The following is a 19,463-nucleotide window of genomic DNA, read 5'->3' as shown; positions in this document are numbered from 1 at the left end:
GGTTTCCATCACGTAGATCTCCCTCTAACCCAGGGGTTTCCATCAGGTAGATCTCCCTCTAACCCAGGGGTTTCTCAAAGGTAGATCTCCCGCTAGCCCAGGGGTTTCTCACAGGTAGATCTCCCGCTAGCCCAGGGGTTTCTATCAGGTAGATCTCCCTCTAGCCCAGGGGTTTCTATCAGGTAGATCTCCCTCTCGCCCAGGGGTTTCCACCAGGTAGATCTCCCTCTAACCCAGGGGTTTCCATCAGGTAGATCTCCCTCTAGCCCAGGGGTTTCTATCAGGTAGATCTCCCTCTAGCCCAGGGGTTTCTAACAGGTAGATCTCCCTCTAGCCCAGGGGTTTCTAACAGGTAGATCTCCCTCTAGCCCAGGGGTTTCTCACAGGTAGATCTGCCTCTAGCCCAGGGGTTTCTCACAGGTAGATCTCCCTCTAGCCCAGGGGTTTCCATCAGGTAGATCTCCCTCTAACCCAGGGGTTTCTCACAGGTAGATCTCCCTCTAGCCCAGGGGTTTCTATCAGGTAGATCTCCCTCTAGCTCAGGGGTTTCTCACAGGTAGATCTCCCTCTAGCCCAGGGTTTTCCATCACGTAGATCTCCCTCTAACCCAGGGGTTTCTAACAGGTAGATCTCCCTCTAACCCAGGGGTTTCTCACAGGTAGATCTCCCTCTAGCCCAGGGGTTTCTCACAGGTAGATCTCCCTCTAACCCAGGGGTTTCTAACAGGTAGATCTCCCTCTAACCCAGGGGTTTCTCACAGGTAGATCTCCCTCTAACCCAGGGGTTTCTCACAGGTAGATCTCCCTCTAGCCCAGGGGTTTCTCACAGGTAGATCTCCCTTTAGCCCAGGGGTTTCTCACAGGTAGATCTCCCTCTAGCCCAGGGGTTTCCATCACGTAGATCTCCCTCTAACCCAGGGGTTTCCATCAGGTAGATCTCCCTCTAACCCAGGGGTTTCTCACAGGTAGATCTCCCTCTAGCCCAGGGGTTTCTCACAGGTAGATCTCCCTCTAGCCCAGGGGTTTCTATCAGGTAGATCTCCCTCTAGCTCAGGGGTTTCTCACAGGTAGATCTCCCTCTAGCCCAGGGGTTTCCATCACGTAGATCTCCCTCTAACCCAGGGGTTTCTCACAGGTAGATCTCCCTCTAACCCAGGGGTTTCTCACAGGTAGATCTCCCTCTAGCCCAGGGGTTTCTCACAGGTAGATCTCCCTCTAGCCAGGGGTTTCTCACAGGTAGATCTCCCTCTAGCCCAGGGGTTTCCATCACGTAGATCTCCCTCTAACCCAGGGGTTTCTCACAGGTAGATCTCCCTCTAAACCAGGGGTTTCTAACAGGTAGATCTCCCTCTAGCCCAGGGGTTTCTATCAGGTAGATCTCCCTCTAGCCCAGGGGTTTCTCACAGGTAGATCTCCCGCTAGCCCAGGGGTTTCTCACAGGTAGATCTCCCGCTAGCCCAGGGGTTTCTATCAGGTAGATCTCCCTCTAGCCCAGGGGTTTCTATCAGGTAGATCTCCCTCTCGCCCAGGGATTTCCATCAGGTAGATCTCCCTCTAACCCAGGGGTTTCCATCAGGTAGATCTCCCTCTAGCCCAGGGGTTTCTATCAGGTAGATCTCCCTCTAGCCCAGGGGTTTCTATCAGGTAGATCTCCCTCTAGCCCAGGGGTTTCTAACAGGTAGATCTCCCTCTAGCCCAGGGGTTTCTAACAGGTAGATCTCCCTCTAGCCCAGGGGTTTCTCACAGGTAGATCTGCCTCTAGCCCAGGGGTTTCTCACAGGTAGATCTCCCTCTAGCCCAGGGGTTTCTCACAGGTAGATCTCCCTCTAGCCAAGGGGTTTCCGTCAGGTAGATCTCCCTCTAACCCAGGGGTTTCCATCAGGTAGATCTCCCTCTAGCCCAGGGGTTTCTATCAGGTTGATCTCCCTCTAGCCCAGGGGTTTCTATCAGGTAGATCTCCCTCTAGCCCAGGGGTTTCTAACAGGTAGATCTCCCTCTAGCCCAGGGGTTTCTAACAGGTAGATCTCCCTCTAGCCCAGGGGTTTCTAACAGGTAGATCTCCCTCTAGCCCAGGGGTTTCTCACAGGTAGATCTCCCTCTAGCCCAGGGGTTTCTATCAGGTAGATATCCCTCTAACCCAGGAGTTTCCATCAGGTAGATCTCCCTCTAACCCAGGGGTTTCCATCAGGTAGATCTCCCTCTAACCCAGGGGTTTCCATCAGGTAGATCTCCCTCTAGCCCAGGGGTTTCCAACAGGTAGATCTCCCTCTAGCCCAGGGGTTTCCATCAGGTAGATCTCCCTCTAGCCCAGGGGTTTCTAACAGGTAGATCGTCCTCTAGCCCAGGGGTTTCTATCAGGTAGATCTCCCTCTAACCCAGGAGTTTCCATCAGGTAGATCTCCCTCTAACCCAGGGGTTTCCATCAGGTAGATCTCCCTCTAACCCAGGGGTTTCCATCAGGTAGATCTCCCTCTAGCCCAGGGGTTTCCAACAGGTAGATCTCCCTCTAGCCCAGGGGTTTCCATCAGGTAGATCTCCCTCTAGCCCAGGGGTTTCTAACAGGTAGATCGTCCTCTAGCCCAGGGGTTTCTATCAGGTAGATCTCCCTCTAGCCCAAGGGTTTCCAACAGGTAGATCTCCCTCTAGCCCAGGGGTTTCCATCAGGTAGATCTCCCTCTAGCCCAGGGGTTTCTATCAGGTAGATCTCCCTCTAGCCCAGGGGTTTCTAACAGGTAGATCTCCCTCTAGCCCAGGGGTTTCTAACAGGTAGATCTCCCTCTAGCCCAGGGGTTTCTCACAGGTAGATCTGCCTCTAGCCCAGGGGTTTCTCACAGGTAGATCTCCCTCTAGCCCAGGGGTTTCTCACAGGTAGATCTCCCTCTAGCCAAGGGGTTTCCGTCAGGTAGATCTCCCTCTAACCCAGGGGTTTCCATCAGGTAGATCTCCCTCTAACCCAGGGGTTTCTAACAGGTAGATCTCCCTACAGCCAAGGGGTTTCTCAGAGGTAGATCTCCCTCTAGCCCAGGGGTTTCTATCAGGTAGATCTCCCTCTAGCCCAGGGGTTTCTATCTGGTAGATCTCCCTCTAGCCCAGGGGTTTCCATCAGGTAGATCTCCCTCTAACCCAGGGGTTTCCATCAGGTAGATCTCCCTCTAGCCCAGGGGTTTCTAACAGGTAGATCTCCCTCTAGCCCAGGGTTTCTAACAGGTAAATCTCCCTCTAGCCCAGGGGTTTCCAACAGGTAGATCTCCCTCTAGCCCAGGGGTTTCCATCGGGTAGATCTCCCTCTAGCCCAGGGGTTTCTAACAGGTAGATCGTCCTCTAACCCAGGGGTTTCTATCAGGTAGATCTTCCTCTAGCCCAGGGGTTTCCATCAGGTAGATCTCCCTCTAGCCCAGGGGATTCTAAAAGGTAGATCTCCCTCTAGCTCAGGGTTTTCCATCAGGTAGATCTCCCTCTAACCCAGGGGTTTCCATCAGGTAGATCTCCCTCTAACCCAGGGGTTTCTATCAGGTAGATCTCCCTCTAACCCAGGGGTTTCCATCAGGTAGATCTCCCTCTAACCCAGGGGTTTCTATCAGGTAGATCTCCCTCTAGCCCAGGGGTTTCTCACAGGTAGATCTCCCTCTAACCCAGGGGTTTCCATCAGGTAGATCTCCCTCTAACCCAGGGGTTTCTAACAAGTAGATCTCCCTCTAACCCAGGGGTTTCTATCAGGTAGATCTCCCTCTAGCCCAGGGGTTTCTATCAGGTAGATCTCCCTCTAGCCCAGGGGTTTCTATCAGGTAGATCTCCCTCTAGCCCAGGGGTTTCTAACAAGTAGATCTCCCTCTAACCCAGGGGTTTCTATCAGGTAGATCTCCCTCTAGCTCAGGGTTTTCCATCAGGTATATCTCCCTCTAACCCAGGGGTTTCCAACAGGTTGATCTCCCTCTAGCTCAGGGTTTTCCATCAGGTACATCTCCCTCTAGCTCAGGGTTTTCCATCAGGTAGATCTCCCTCTAGCCCAGGGGTTTCTCACAGGTAGATCTCCCTCTGGCCCAGGGGTTTCTCACAGGTAGATCTCACTCTAGCCCAGGGGTTTCCATCAGGTAGATATCCCTCTAACCCAGGGGTTTCTCACAGGTAGATCTCCCTCTAACCCAGTGGTTTCTAACAGGTAGATCTCCCTCTAGCCCAGGGGTTTCTCACAGGTAGATCTCCCTCTAGCCCAGGGGTTTCCAACAGGTAGATCTCCCTCTAGCCCAGGGGTTTCCATCGGGTAGATCTCCCTCTAGCCCAGGGGTTTCTAACAGGTAGATCGTCCTCTAACCCAGGGGTTTCTATCAGGTAGATCTTCCTCTAGCCCAGGGGTTTCCATCAGGTAGATCTCCCTCTAGCCCAGGGGATTCTAAAAGGTAGATCTCCCTCTAGCTCAGGGTTTTCCATCAGGTAGATCTCCCTCTAACCCAGGGGTTTCCATCAGGTAGATCTCCCTCTAACCCAGGGGTTTCTATCAGGTAGATCTCCCTCTAGCCCAGGGGTTTCCATCAGGTAGATCTCCCTCTAGCCCAGGGGATTCTAAAAGGTAGATCTCCCTCTTTCTCAGGGTTTTCCATCAGGTAGATCTCCCTCTAACCCAGGGGTTTCCATCAGGTAGATCTCCCTCTAACCCAGGGGTTTCTATCAGGTAGATCTCCCTCTAGCCCAGGGGTTTCTCACAGGTAGATCTCCCTCTAACCCAGGGGTTTCCATCAGGTAGATCTCCCTCTAACCCAGGGGTTTCTAACAAGTAGATCTCCCTCTAACCCAGGGGTTTCTATCAGGTAGATCTCCCTCTAGCCCAGGGGTTTCTATCAGGTAGATCTCCCTCTAGCCCAGGGGTTTCTATCAGGTAGATCTCCCTCTAGCCCAGGGGTTTCTAACAAGTAGATCTCCCTCTAACCCAGGGGTTTCTATCAGGTAGATCTCCCTCTAGCTCAGGGTTTTCCATCAGGTATATCTCCCTCTAACCCAGGGGTTTCCAACAGGTTGATCTCCCTCTAGCTCAGGGTTTTCCATCAGGTAGATCTCCCTCTAGCTCAGGGTTTTCCATCAGGTAGATCTCCCTCTAGCCCAGGGGTTTCTCACAGGTAGATCTCCCTCTAGCCCAGGGGTTTCTCACAGGTAGATCTCCCTCTGGCCCAGGGGTTTCTCACAGGTAGATCTCACTCTAGCCCAGGGGTTTCCATCAGGTAGATATCCCTCTAACCCAGGGGTTTCTCACAGGTAGATCTCCCTCTAACCCAGTGGTTTCTAACAGGTAGATCTCCCTCTAGCCCAGGGGTTTCTCACAGGTAGATCTCCCTCTAGCCCAGGGGTTTCTCACAGGTAGATCTCCCTCTAGCCCAGGGGTTTCTATCAGGTAGATCTCCCTCTAGCCCAGGGATTTCTATCAGGTAGATCTCCCTCTAGCTCAGGGGTTTCTCACAGGTAGATCTCCCTCTAGCCCAGGGGTTTCCATCACGTAGATCTCCCTCTAACCCAGGGGTTTCCATCAGGTAGATCTCCCTCTAACCCAGGGGTTTCTCACAGGTAGATCTCCCTCTAGCCCAGGGGTTTCTCACAGGTAGATCTCCCGCTAGCCCAGGGGTTTCTCACAGATAGATCTCCCGCTAGCCCAGGGGTTTCTATCAGGTAGATCTCCCTCTAGCCCAGGGGTTTCCATCAGGTAGATCTCCCTCTAGCCCAGGGGTTTCCATCAGGTAGATCTCCCTCTAACCCAGTGGTTTCCATCAGGTAGATCTCCCTCTAGCCCAAGGGTTTCTATCAGGTAGATCTCCCTCTAGCCCAGGGGTTTCTAACAGGTAGATCTCCCTCTAGCCCAGGGGTTTCTCACAGGTAGATCTGCCTCTAGCCCAGGGGTTTCTCACAGGTAGATCTCCCTCTAGCCCAGGGGTTTCCATCAGGTAGATCTCCCTCTAACCCAGGGGTTTCCATCAGGTAGATCTCCCTCTAACCCAGGAGTTTCTCACAGGTAGATCTCCCTCTTACCCAGGGGTTTCTAACAGGTAGATCTCCCTCCAGCCCAGGGGTTTCTCAGAGGTAGATCTCCCTCTAGCCCAGGGGTTTCTATCAGGTAGATCTCCCTCTAGCCCAGGGGTTTCTATCAGGTAGATCTCCCTCTAGCCCAGGGGTTTCCATCAGGTAGATCTCCCTCTAACCCAGGGGTTTCTATCAGGTAGATCTCCCTCTAACCCAGGAGTTTCCATCAGGTAGATCTCCCTCTAACCCAGGGGTTTCCATCAGGTAGATCTCCTTAACCCAGGGGTTTCTAACAGGTAGATCTCCCTCTAGCCCAGGGGTTTCTCACAGGTAGATCTCCCTCTAACCCAGGGGTTTCCATCAGGTAGATCTCCCTCTAGCCCAGGGGTTTCTAACAGGTAGATCTCCCTCTAGCCCAGGGGTTTCTCACAGGTAGAACTCCCTCTAGCCCAGGGGTTTCTATCAGGTAGATCTCCCTCTAACCCAGGAGTTTCCATCAGGTAGATCTCCCTCTAACCCAGGGGTTTCCATCAGGTAGATCTCCCTCTAACCCAGGAGTTTCCATCAGGTAGATCTCCCTCTAACCCAGGGGTTTCCATCAGGTAGATCTCCCTCTAACCCAGGGGTTTCCATCAGGTAGATCTCCCTCTAGCCCAGGGGTTTCCATCAGGTAGATCTCCCTCTAGCCCAGGGGTTTCTCACAGGTAGAACTCCCTCTAGCCCAGGGGTTTCTATCAGGTAGATCTCCCTCTAACCCAGGAGTTTCCATCAGGTAGATCTCCCTCTAACCCAGGGGTTTCCATCAGGTAGATCTCCGGTCTATTTGGGGTGCACATTTGTCTATCGATGCTAGTTAATGATGACCATCTTATGGGTAGACAAAGACTTTCCCCTGAAACCTTCTCAATTAAATATTAACTTCAAAGTAGACTTACCTGACAGAAAGACATCATGAATATTTATATGGATTAAGTGGCCATTGTTTTTGCACATTCTGCCATGACATGTGCTGTATCGGTCGACCTGACAGAAACATCACTAAGACCGACACGTTCCTCTTTCTAAATACACCCCACAAAAATCTGACCTCCAAAATCGGTCTTCTGGTGTGATTTAGGCATTGACATGGACTCAGAACATTTTTAGTTGTTTCTCTATGCATAATTGTAATATTGAGAGTCAAAATATAATTTTATGCGGCCTCTTAGTTGTTTATTGTCCATTATTTGACGAGGTATATTTAAAAGATAACATGTCTCTTGTACACCAAGGCCTCGGGAAAGAGTTGCAGGGTAGAGAAGTATATGCCTATTTGGAATAGAATTGCAGCTCGGGGACCCCTTGCCCTAGCCTATGCTTCCAGTAATTCAATGCTTTTAGACTTGTGGGAAGTAGTGACCACTCAAACAAAAAATACACCAACATAATTTACGAAAATACAAACACAAAAATGACAATATAATAACAATACGAACTAGTGGATGTATTTGAGCCAGGGTTGGGGTCAGCGCAGAAACCGAAAGTCCAAAAGATTGAGGAATATTGTCATTTCGGGTTTACTTGCTGAACTCACTGAATTTAAAATGGAATTGACCCCAACCCTGATTTGAACAGAAAATACTTTCTTTGGATAATCATCTGTCTGTGATATCTGGTCTAATGTGTTCCCCTATCGATCGCCAGCGTCTCATCATCACAACACTAAGATTTCTCCCCTTGTTTACTTGAATAGTCTCCACGGTTCACACAATCAACCGTGGAAGAATGCAACTCCTCGGTCTGTGGCACAACATCAGGATTTATTAGATAGCCAGTCTGAAAGTGGATACTGTTTGGAGGGGAGGGGGGGGGGGCAGAGAAAGAATGCATAATAAGAGAGAGAGGGGGGGGGGGGGGAACAGAGGAAGAATGCATAATAAGAGAGAGAGAAGGGGGGGGGGGGGGGTGTAACAAAACAGCAACGAAACACCCAGCCAGCACAAAGCCCAATGTGGACAGTTGGGAGGTTGAGGTTGGACATGAGTGGCATAGCAATGAGCCTTTAGTCCCCTGGAGGGCCCTGCCACACACAGTGAAGAGGAAGGGATGAGAAGGAGAGAAGAGGTACAGATCAAGGATGATAGGGGGTACACTCACCCCTCCTTTCTGTAGAAATGACATGACCTTTGAACCCCCCCCCACCACCACCACCTAAAGCAGTTCTTGTCCCTAGGGAAGAGCCCTGGGCCACTATGATAATGGATCTGATGAAGGCTGGAGACAGTGGAGAGCTCTAGGTGCTGAGATGCAGTGCGTAGATGAACCCTGAGAGTGCTGAGTGGTTACAAGGCGTTATTCGCTAGCTACGCCAGAGTTCAAAGGTGCTCTTAAATCTTCATATTAGAAACAAAAAATACCAAGTCGCTCTTTATATTGGATGCAAATGAGAAAGTCCTTCATTGACTTTGGTTTGATATTTAAACGAAGGTAGCAAATGAGTCCTTGGTCCCCTGGAGGGCCCTGCCACATGCAGAGGAGAGGAACAGATAGAGAGGGTACAATCACCCCTCCCTTCTGTGGAAATGACAGTGACCTTTGACCCCCCCCCCCACCACCACCACCACCACCAAATTGCAGAATAAAGAAAGACTGAAGGGATGAGGTGGAGTGATTGTTGTTTTACAAAACTGGTTAGCAGTTTGTTAAGCTTGTGTGAATCAATACGCCGCGTTCGTGAAGAGCGCTATTTGTGGAAGATGTGTTTCTCCGAATGTAGGCGGAGCACAAATCCCCTTTAGACTAGATGGTTGCAAAGTCTGTTTCAAAGTTTTGTATTTCTGTACTTATCTTCTAATTTCTAGAACAGTACTTGTGACTTGTGGCTCGAGGGATGCTTGTCTTTACTCTCTTGTCTTTCGGGAAACAGTGAGTGTTTGTACGACAGGGAACCAGACGATGTGTTGTGAGAATGACTGAAAGAGTTGGGAGGAGCGAGGGAAAAGAGAGAGGGAAAGCGGTACAGGGATAATTGTGGTAGAGTCGGTGTTGGGTGGGGAAACTGACTTGTCAGATGGGTTTGCGATTTTCCCGTCCCCCACATCTCTTTCAAATCTCTCTCGTTACGTCCCACGCTCTCTATCGCCCCCTCTCTCTCCTCTCCACCCTCTCTCTCTCCTCTCCACCCTCTCTCTCTCCTCTCCACCCTTTCTCTCTCCTCTCCACCCTCTCTCTCCTCCACCCTCTCTCTCTCTCTCCCTCGCTCCACCTGCTCTCTCTCTCTTTCTTTCTGTCTCTCTGTCTCTGTTTGTCTGGGTGACAGACTGGCTGACAGGATGTCTTTACTGTTAGGACCAGCACCACCAGACTGACTGACAGGATGTCTTTACTGTTAGGACCAGCACCACCAGACTGACTGACAGGATGTCTTTTACTGTTAGAACCAGCACCACCAGACTGACTGACAGGATGTCTTTACTGTTAGGGCCAGCACCACCAGACTGGCTGACAGATAGGACCAGCACCACCAGACTGACTGACAGGATGTCTTTACTGTTAGGACCAGCACCACCAGACTGACTGACAGGATGTCTTTTACTGTTAGGACCAGCACCACCAGACTGACTGACAGGTAGGACCAGCACCACCAGACTGACTGACAGGATGTCTTTACTGTTAGGACCAGCACCACCAGACTGACTGACATGATGTCTTTACTGTTAGGACCAGCACCACCAGACTGACTGACAGGATGTCTTTACTGTTAGGACCAGCACCACCAGACTGACTGACAGGATGTCTTTACTGGTAGGGCCAGCACCACCAGACTGACTGACAGGATGTCTTTACTGGTAGGGCCAGCACCACCAGACTGGCTGACAGGATGTCTTTTACTGTTAGGACCAGCACCACCAGACTGACTGACAGGATGTCTTTTACTGTTAGGACCAGCACCACCAGACTGGCTGACAGATAGGACCAGCACCACCAGACTGACTGACAGGATGTCTTTACTGTTAGGACCAGCACCACCAGACTGACTGACAGGATGTCTTTTACTGTTAGGACCAGCACCACCAGACTGACTGACAGGATGTCTTTTACTGTTAGGACCAGCACCACCAGACTGACTGACAGGATGTCTTTACTGTTAGGACCAGCACCACCAGACTGACTGACAGGATGTCTTTACTGGTAGGGCCAGCACCACCAGACTGGCTGACAGGATGTCTTTTACTGTTAGGACCAGCACCACCAGACTGACTGACAGGATGTCTTTTACTGTTAGGACCAGCACCACCAGACTGACTGACAGGATGTCTTTACTGGTAGGGCCAGCATCACCTGACTGGCTGACAGGATGTCTTTTACTGTTAGGGCCAGCACCACCAGACTGGCTGACAGGATGTCTTTTACTGTTAGGACCAGCACCACCAGACTGACTGACAGGATGTCTTTACTGGTAGGGCCAGCACCACCAGACTGACTGACAGGATGTCTTTACTGGTAGGACCAGCACCACCAGACTGACTGACAGGATGTCTTTACTGGTAGGGCCAGCACCACCAGACTGACTGACAGGATGTCTTTACTGTTAGGACCAGCACCACCAGACTGGCTGACAGGATGTCTTTTACTGTTAGGACCAGCACCACCAGACTGACTGACAGGAGCACCTGCTAAATGACAAAAATGTCAAATGTAAATGTTTTACATACAGATCTCATATTACTATATTGAATGATTGTTTTTTAAACATTGTTTTAATATTGATATCATAAATATATAATTTGTACAGTTCTCTATTAAATATGTAGTTATTTGTTCCAGTTGACTGTGTGAAACCTAGCAGTACACTTATTTTTCTGAGAGTGAGGTGGATATATTGCGAAAATACATAATTATTTGTCTCTGAAATAAAACCATCAAGTGATAGATTTTAAACAAATACATGTCTGTCATTGAACAACCCCATTCCATGATTAGATAGTGAACAACCCCATTCCATGATTAAATAGTGAACAACCCCATTCCATGATTAGATAGTGAACAACCCCATTCTATGATTAGATAGTGAACAACCCCATTCCATGATTAGATAGTGAACAACCCCATTCCATGATTAAATAGTGAACAACCCCATTCCATGATTAGATAGTGAACAACCCCATTCCATGATTAGATAGTGAACAACCCCATTCCATGATTAAATAGTGAACAACCCCATTCCATGATTAGATAGTGAACAACCCCATTCCATGATTAGATAGTGAACAACCCCATTCCATGATTAAATAGTGAACAACCCCATTCCATGATTAGATAGTGAACAACCCCATTCCATGATTAGATAGTGAACAACCCCATTCCATGATTAAATAGTGAACAACCCCATTCCATGATTAGATAGTGAACAACCCCATTCCATGATTAAATAGTGAACAACCCCATTCCATGATTAGATAGTGAACAACCCCATTCCATGATTAAATAGTGAACAACCCCATTCCATGATTAAATAGTGAACAACCCCATTCCATGATTAGATAGTGAACAACCCCATTCCATGATTAGATAGTAAACAACCCCATTCCATGATTAGATAGTGAACAACCCCATTCCATGATTAGATAGTAAACAACCCCATTCCATGATTAAATAGTGAACAACCCCATTCCATGATTAGATAGTAAACAACCCCATTCCATGATTAAATAGTGAACAACCCCATTCCATGATTAGATAGTGAACAACCCCATAATTAGATAGTGAACAACCCCATTCCATGATTAGATAGTGAACAACCCCATTCCATGATTAGATAGTGAACAACCCCATTCCATGATTAGATAGTGAACAACCCCATAATTAGATAGTAAACAACCCCATTCCATGATTAGATAGTAAACAACCTCAGTCCATGATTAGATAGTGAACAACCCCAGTCCATGATTAGATAGTGAACAACCCCATTCCATGATTAGATAGTGAACAACCCCATTCCATGATTAAATAGTGAACAACCCCATAATTAGATAGTGAACAACCCCATTCCATGATTAGATAGTAAACAACCACAGTCCATGATTAGATAGTGAACAACCACAGTCCATGATTAGATAGTGAACAACCCCATTCCATGATTAGATAGTGAACAACCCCATTCCATGATTAGATAGTGAACAACCCCATGATTAGATAGTGAACAACCCCATTCCATGATTAGATAGTGAACAACCCCATTCCATGATTAGATAGTGAACAACCCCATGATTAGATAGTGAACAACCCCATTCCATGATTAGATAGTGAACAACCCCATTCCATGATTAGATAGTGAACAACCCCATGTCATGATTAGATAGTGAAAAAGCACACCAATCTCTTTCAGAATTTCCTTAATTAAACAATAGAAGCTAATTGATGAACATTTATAAAAATGGATATATCGTGTTTTGGAATGAGTATGTTGTCTATCACTAGCAGCACCATATCACCAGGTAACATTCTGAGTATGTTGTCTAACAGCACCATATCACCAGGTAATTCTCTGAGTATGTTGTCTAACAGCACCATATCACCAGGTAACATTCTGAGTATGTGTAAATATACTTGGTGAATCGAATTCTGAAGTGATGGAAAGAAAGGCTTTTGGAGGGATACACACAGAGCTCTCTGCGTTCCCAGACCCCCAAGTTGTTCCATTCTATACACCCCACTAGAACAAGCCCCTCTCTGTTGTCTCCATTTTAATTACCCTCTCTTTTAATTGCCCCGACGGCGTAAATCGTGTCGCTGTTTGTTTTGTTCAGTGTCTGTCATTGTTACTTTCCAAAGCTGGGGGCGGTCGTAGCCCCTCTGTAAGGTTTTCATGGAAACCGTGAATGGATGCCAAGACGGTGCTTCAGGGGGTTGGGGTAGGGCAGAGTGTGGGGACTCTTTAGGGGGGAGGGCAGAGTGTGGGGACTCTTTAGGGGGGTAGGGCAGAGTGTGGGGACTCTTTAGGGGGTAGGGCAGAGTGTGGGGACTCTTTAGGAGGTAGGGCAGAGTGTGGAGACTCTTTATGGGGGTAGGGCAGAGTGTGGGGACTCTTTATGGGGGTAGGGCAGAGTGTGGGGACTCTTTATGGGGGTAGGGCAAAGTGTGGGGACTCTTTAGGAGGTAGGGCAGAGTGTGGGGACTTTAGGGGGTAGGGCAGAGTGTGGGGACTTTAGGGGGTAGGGCAGAGTGTGGGGACTCTTTAGGGGGTAGGGCAGAGTGTGGGGACTCTTTATGGGGGTAGGGCAGAGTGTGGGGACTCTTTAGGGGGTAGGGCAGAGTGTGGGGACTCTTTAGGGGGTGGGGGCAGAGAGAGGGGACTCTTTAGGGGGTGGGGGCAGAGAGAGGGGACTCTTTAGGGGGTGGGGGCAGAGTGGGGACTCTTTAGGGGGGTAGGGCAGAGTGTGGGGACTCTTTATGGGGGTAGGGCAGAGTGTGGGGACTCTTTAGGGGGTAGGGCAGAGTGTGGGCACTCTTTAGGGGGTAGGGCAGAGTGTGGGGACTCTTTATGGGGTAGGGCAGAGTGTGGGGACTCTTTATGGGGGTATGGCAGAGTGTGGGGACTCTTTAGGGGGTAGGGCAGAGTGTGGGGACTCTTTATGGGGGTAGGGCAGAGTGTGGGGACTCTTTAGGGAGTAGGGCAGAGTGTGGGGACTCTTTAGGGGGTAGGGCAGAGAGAGGGGACTCTTTAGGGGGTAGGGCAGAGTGTGGGGACTCTTTAGGGGGTAGGGCAGAGTGTGGGGACTCTTTATGGGGGTAGGGCAGAGTGTGGGGACTCTTTAGGGAGTAGGGCAGAGTGTGGGGACTCTTTAGGGGGTAGGGCAGAGAGAGGGGACTCTGTAGGGGGTAGGGCAGAGTGTGGGGACTCTTTATGGGGGTAGGGCAGAGTGTGGGGACACTTTAGGGGGTAGGGCAGAGTGTGGGGACTCTTTAGGGGGTAGGGCAGAGTGTGGGGACTCTTTATGGGGGTAGGGCAGAGTGTGGGGACTCTTTAGGGAGTAGGGCAGAGTGTGGGGACTCTTTAGGGGGTAGGGCAGAGAGAGGGGACTCTTTAGGGGGTAGGGCAGAGAGAGGGGACTCTTTAGGGGGTAGGGCAGAGTGTGGGGACTCTTTATGGGGGTAGGGCAGAGTGTGGGGACTCTTTAGGGGGTGGGGGAAGAGTGTGGGGACTCTTTAGGGGGTGGGGGCAGAGTGTGGGGACTCTTTAGGGGGTAGGGCAGAGTGTGGGGACTCTTTAGGGGGTAGGGCAGAGTGTGGGGACTCTTTAGGGGGCGGGGGCAGAGTGTGGGGACTCTTTAGGGGGTAGGGCAGAGTGTGGGGACTCTTTAGGGGGTAGGGCAGAGTTTGGGGACTCTTTAGGGGGTAGGGCAGAGTGTGGGGACTCTTTAGGGGGTAGGGCAGAGTGTGGGGACTCTTTAGGGGGTGGGGGCAGAAAGAGGGGACTCTTTATGGGGGTAGGGCAGAGTGTGGGGACTCTAGTGGGTAGGGCAGAGTGTGGGGACTCTTTAGGGGGTAGGGCAGAGTGTGGGGACTCTTTAGGGGGTGGGGGAAGAGTGTGGGGACTCTTTAGGGGGTGGGGCAGAGTGTGGGGACTCTTTAGGGGGTAGGGCAGAGTGTGGGGACTCTTTAGGGGGAGGGGGCAGAGTGTGGGGACTCTTTAGGGGGTAGGGCAGAGTGTGGAGACTCTTTAGGGGGTAGGGCAGAGTGTGGGGACTCTTTAGGGGGTGGGGGCAGAGTGTGGGGACTCTTTAGGGGGTGGGGGAAGAGTGTGGGGACTCTTTAGTCGGCGAAAAGAGGGGACTAGGGGGTGGAGTTGGGGTGGAGAGGGGAGAATAGGGGGTGGAGTGGGGCGGAGAATGGAGACTAGGGGGTGGAGTGGGGCGGAGAGAAGAGACTAGGGGGTGGAGTGGGGCGGAGAGAGGGGACTAGGGGGTGGAGAGGGGACTAGGGGATGGAGAGGAGACTAGGGGTGGAGTGGGGGTGGAGAGGGTACTATGGGGTGGAGTGGGGCGGAGAGAAGAGACTAGGGGGTGGAGTGGGGTGGAGAAAGGAGACTAGGGGGTGGAGAGGGGACTAGGGGGTGGGCACTCAATTGTTTTTGTTTTTTATAACATTTTCTATTTATTTATTTAACCTTTATTTAACTAGGCAAGTCAGTTAAGAACAAATTCATATTTACAATTACACCCTACACCGGCCAAACGCCGCTGTGCCAATTGTGCCCTGTGGTACTCCCAATCACGGCCAGTTGTGATACAGCCTGGGTTCGAACCAGGGTCTCGAGGGACCCTGGTGTTGCTGACAGGATTGTGTGGACTGTTTTAAAGTGTGTGCACACACACACACACAAAAGTACATACACAAATGCATGCACTGAACTCCATTTCACTTTAACAGTTTGGCTTCACGGTCACTTTGCTAGCAGATCTATTCTTTTTTCACTGATGTAACAAATATTAAATATTGTCACTCCCTTTTTCTCTCTTCCTCCCTGTTTCTGTCCCTCCTACCTCCCTCTCATCCTCTCTGTTTCTATCCCTCCTTCCTCCCTCTCATCCTCCTACCTCCCTCTCATCCTCCCTGTTTCTGTCCCTCCTACCTCCCTCCCTCTCATCCTCCCTGTTTCTGTCCCTCCTACCTCCCTCTCATCCTCCCTGTTTCTGTCCCTCCTACCTCACTCTCATCCTCCCTGTTTCTGTCCCTCCTACCTCCCTCTCATCCTCCCTGTTTCTGTTCCTCCTACCTCCCTCTCATCCTCCCTGTTTCTGTCCCTCCTACCTCCCTCTCATCCTCCCTGTTTCTGTCCCTCCTACCTCCCTCTCATCCTCCCTGTTTCTGTCCCTCCTACCTCCCTCTCATCCTCCTACCTCCCTCCTACCTCCCTCTCATCCTCCTACCTCCCTCCTCCCTCCCTCCTACCTCCCTCTCATCCTCCCTGTTTCTGTCCCTCCTACCTCCCTCCTACCTCCCTCCTACCTCCCTCTCATCCTCCTACCTCCCTCCTACCTCCCTCTCATCCTCCTACCTCCCTCCTACCTCCCTCCTACCTCCCTCTCATCCTCCTACCTCCCTCCTACCTCCCTCCTACCTCCCTCTCATCCTCCCTCCTACCTCCCTCCTACCTCCCTCCCTCTCATCCTCCCTCCTACCTCCCTCCTACCTCCCTCTCATCCTCCTACCTCCCTCTCATCCTACCTCCCTCCTACCTCCCTCTCATCCTCCCTCCTACCTCCCTCCTACCTCCCTCTCATCCTCCTACCTCCCTCTCATCCTCCCTCCTACCTCCCTCCTACCTCCCTCTCCTCCTCCTACCTCCCTCTCATCCTCCCTCCTACCTCCCTCTCATCCTCCCTCCTACCTCCCTCCTACCTCCCTCTCATCCTCCCTCCTACCTCCCTCCTACCTCCCTCCTACCTCCCTCTCATATCCTGTTTTTTGTTCTCTTTTCTGTCTCTATATTTCTCTGTTTCTCTTTCTTTCACATCCTCCCTCTTTCTCTCTCAACCCTCTGCCTCTCTCTCCTATCCTTCCCCCCCTGTTTTTTCTCTCTCTCTCTCTCCTCCAGTGAGAACGTGAATGCATACTGCCTCCACATAGCAGAGGATGACGGGGAGGTGGACACAGACTTCCCCCCTTTGGACTCCAATGAGCCCATCCACAAGTTTGGTTTCAGCACTCTGGCCCTGGTCGAGAAGTACTCGTCCCCCGGCCTGGCCGCCAAGCAGTCCCTCTTTGTACGAATGTAAGTCCTTATAAAGCAACCATAACATCGTCCTTCCTTTGGCTCAGCTGGGAGAGCATAGCGCTAGCAGCGCTAGGGTTCTGGATTCAGGGCGTGTAGCCTTGCGGTTAAGAGAGTTGAGCCAGTAACTGAAAGATCGCAGGTTCGAATCCCCAAGCCGACAAAGTAGAATATGTGCCGTTCTGCCCTTGAGCAAGGCAGTTAACCCCAAACAACAACTACTCCCCGGCTGCTGATGACGTGAATGTCAATTTAATTAATATATAAAAAAATATTCAACTGTTTTCATCCCTAGATTTGACATCCATAGATTTCAACACCTACTTTTTTTTAAATCTTGAGACTGAGTTAAGATTGTTAAGGGGGAAGAAGGAAAACAGTACAAGGCAATCCTTTTAGGGTCGATTTCCACTCAAACAGCATGCAGTTCACATGGTGCTTTTCTTGGAGCAAAGCAAACTGCTGGCCAAGGGAACGTTATAAGGGAACATGTGGCCTCCATATTAGCTGTTAAACACAAAAAACAGAACAATATGAGATTTTAGCCAGGCTTTGTAATACAGTTGATCTGTAGATTCCACCTGTCAAACCTTCACTGATTGATTGTGCACACAAAAACATTTGGACACACACACGCACGCACACAGTTATTATGCCCCGTAACCAAGAGCCACATACATGGTGATGATGAAATGCTGTTACCCCGGATGGACATATTATTTATCCAATATGTATTTTTTCTCATAAGACCATTTGTCAAGCAATTTGTAAGCAGCGTCCAAATACAGGGCTTCGTCCGTCCGATAACCAGTCCGTAATGACAGTCTGATTAAAACGAGCAATCAGATTCTGATTATGCATTTCCTCCAGTTTATAATTATAGGCCGTTTTCAATTTCAAAAGCTTTTCACTTTCACATACCTTTCTTTTTTTTCCCTCTCCTCTTCGGCTCTGTTTTTCAGCAGAGGAAAAGTGTAAAGGCCTAAGAATTCTGAAAGCCTTGCCAAAATGAAAAAGTGAAAGCCAATCATAAAAAAATGTTTAAAAAAAAGAACCTTCCTACTACCCAATGAGAAATGTGTATTTCGTCAGTCGCAAATCCAGGATAGGAAACAACCACATCCCCATCACCAAGTCTCCTCCTCCTCCTCCCACCACCCTTTATTTTCCAGAATATTCATCACAGCGATCGCAATGATTCAAGTCCAGATGTCAAGCTGTAAACTCGTGTTGTACGTTGTATTACGCTCTACATATTTCACCTCTGACTCGGTTTCCTTTTTGGCACAGGACCCTGTCTGGAAACCAGTCCCCCTTTTTACCCTGTCTGGAAACCAGTCCCCCTTTTTACCCTGTCTGGAAACCAGTCCCCCTTTTTACCCTGTCTGGAAACCAGTCCCCCTTTTTACCCTGTATGGAAACCAGTCCCCCTTTTTACCCTGTCTGGAAACCAGTCCCCCTTTTTTTACCCTGTCTGGAAACCAGTCCCCCTTTTTACCCTGTTTGGAAACCAGTCCCCCTTTTTACCCTGTCTGGAAACCAGTCCCCCTTTTTACCCTGTCTGGAAACCAGTCCCCCTTTTTACCCTGTCTGGAAACCAGTCCCCCTTTTTACCCTGTCTGGAAACCAGTCCCCCTTTTTACCCTGTCTGGAAACCAGTCCCCCTTTTTACCCTGTCTGGAAACCAGTCCCCCTTTTTACCCTGTATGGAAACCAGTCTCCCGTTTCTCTCCCTCCTCCCGAGGAACACTTTGTTTATTGAATTGGATAAATGAATTGGCTAGTCAGTTGTATGACATGATTATATCAGGCTTTAGTTATCAAGGTAGATTTTGTTTCTGAATTGTCAGGCGATATGCTCTGACATAATTTTCTAGATGCGTTGTTGTGTTTTAATCTCTGTGTGATAAAATATGTTAATCTCTCTGTGAGAGTGGGTCTAGGAGATGTTAATCTCTCTGTGAGAGTGGGTCTAGGAGATGTTAATCTCTCTGTGAGAGTGGGTCTAGGAGATGTTAATCTCTCTGTGAGAATGGGTCTAGGAGATGTTAATCTCTCTGTGAGAGTGGGTCTAGGAGATGTTAATCTCTCTGTGAGAGTGGGTCTAGGAGATGTTAATCTCTCTGTGAGAGTGGGTCTAGGAGATGTTAATCTCTCTGTGAGAATGGGTCTAGGAGATGTTAATCTCTCTGTGAGAGTGGGTCTAGGAGATGTTAATCTCTGTGTGAGAATGGGTCTAGGAGATGTTAATATCTCTGTGAGAGTGGGTCTAGGAGATGTTAATCTCTGTGTGAGAATGGGTCTAGGAGATGTTAATATCTCTGTGAGAGTGGGTCTAGGAGATGTTAATCTCTGTGTGAGTATTAAACCAGCTGAAGTGACACAACCTCAGCCCGACATGTGGTCATCTTTTCCTCTGTCAAGTACATGGAAAACGTCTCTCTTGGTTCTTTGGAATCAATTTCAGGTATTTATTAAAGGCTGTGGAAGGAGTGATTTGCTTTGGTTTGTGGAGAATTTGGGTCAGCCCTTACCATACTGTTCATTGACGGTTAAAGAGGAGAGCATCGAACTTGCCTTTGAAAATGTCTATAAACTTTGAATGGATGTTTTTGAAATCAAGTTTAACCAATCCAAGATTAGCTCTAGCCTCCTCATTCTCAACAATACTGATGTCAATAGGCATTTTCAGATCTGCCCTCAAC

General features: G+C 49.6%; 1 protein-coding gene across 4 annotated transcripts in view; it reads left to right on the top strand.

Annotated features, from left to right (window-relative positions):
- mapkap1 (MAPK associated protein 1) overlaps positions 1-19,463 on the top strand; it is a 142,963-nt gene that overhangs the window by 34,789 nt on the left and 88,711 nt on the right. For all 4 annotated transcript variants that reach the window (XM_031802452.1, XM_031802453.1, XM_031802454.1 and 1 more), the window contains one exon: positions 16,582-16,758. In XM_031802452.1, coding sequence (XP_031658312.1) covers positions 16,582-16,758 — 177 coding nt within the window. The remainder of the gene's footprint in view (positions 1-16,581; positions 16,759-19,463) is intronic.

The sequence above is a fragment of the Oncorhynchus kisutch genome, linkage group LG23 (genome assembly GCF_002021735.2).
Source record: "Oncorhynchus kisutch isolate 150728-3 linkage group LG23, Okis_V2, whole genome shotgun sequence".
Lineage (NCBI taxonomy): Eukaryota > Metazoa > Chordata > Actinopteri > Salmoniformes > Salmonidae > Oncorhynchus > Oncorhynchus kisutch.
The sequence above is the reverse complement of the archived record's forward strand: the minus strand, read 5'-3'. Positions and strand labels throughout refer to the sequence as shown.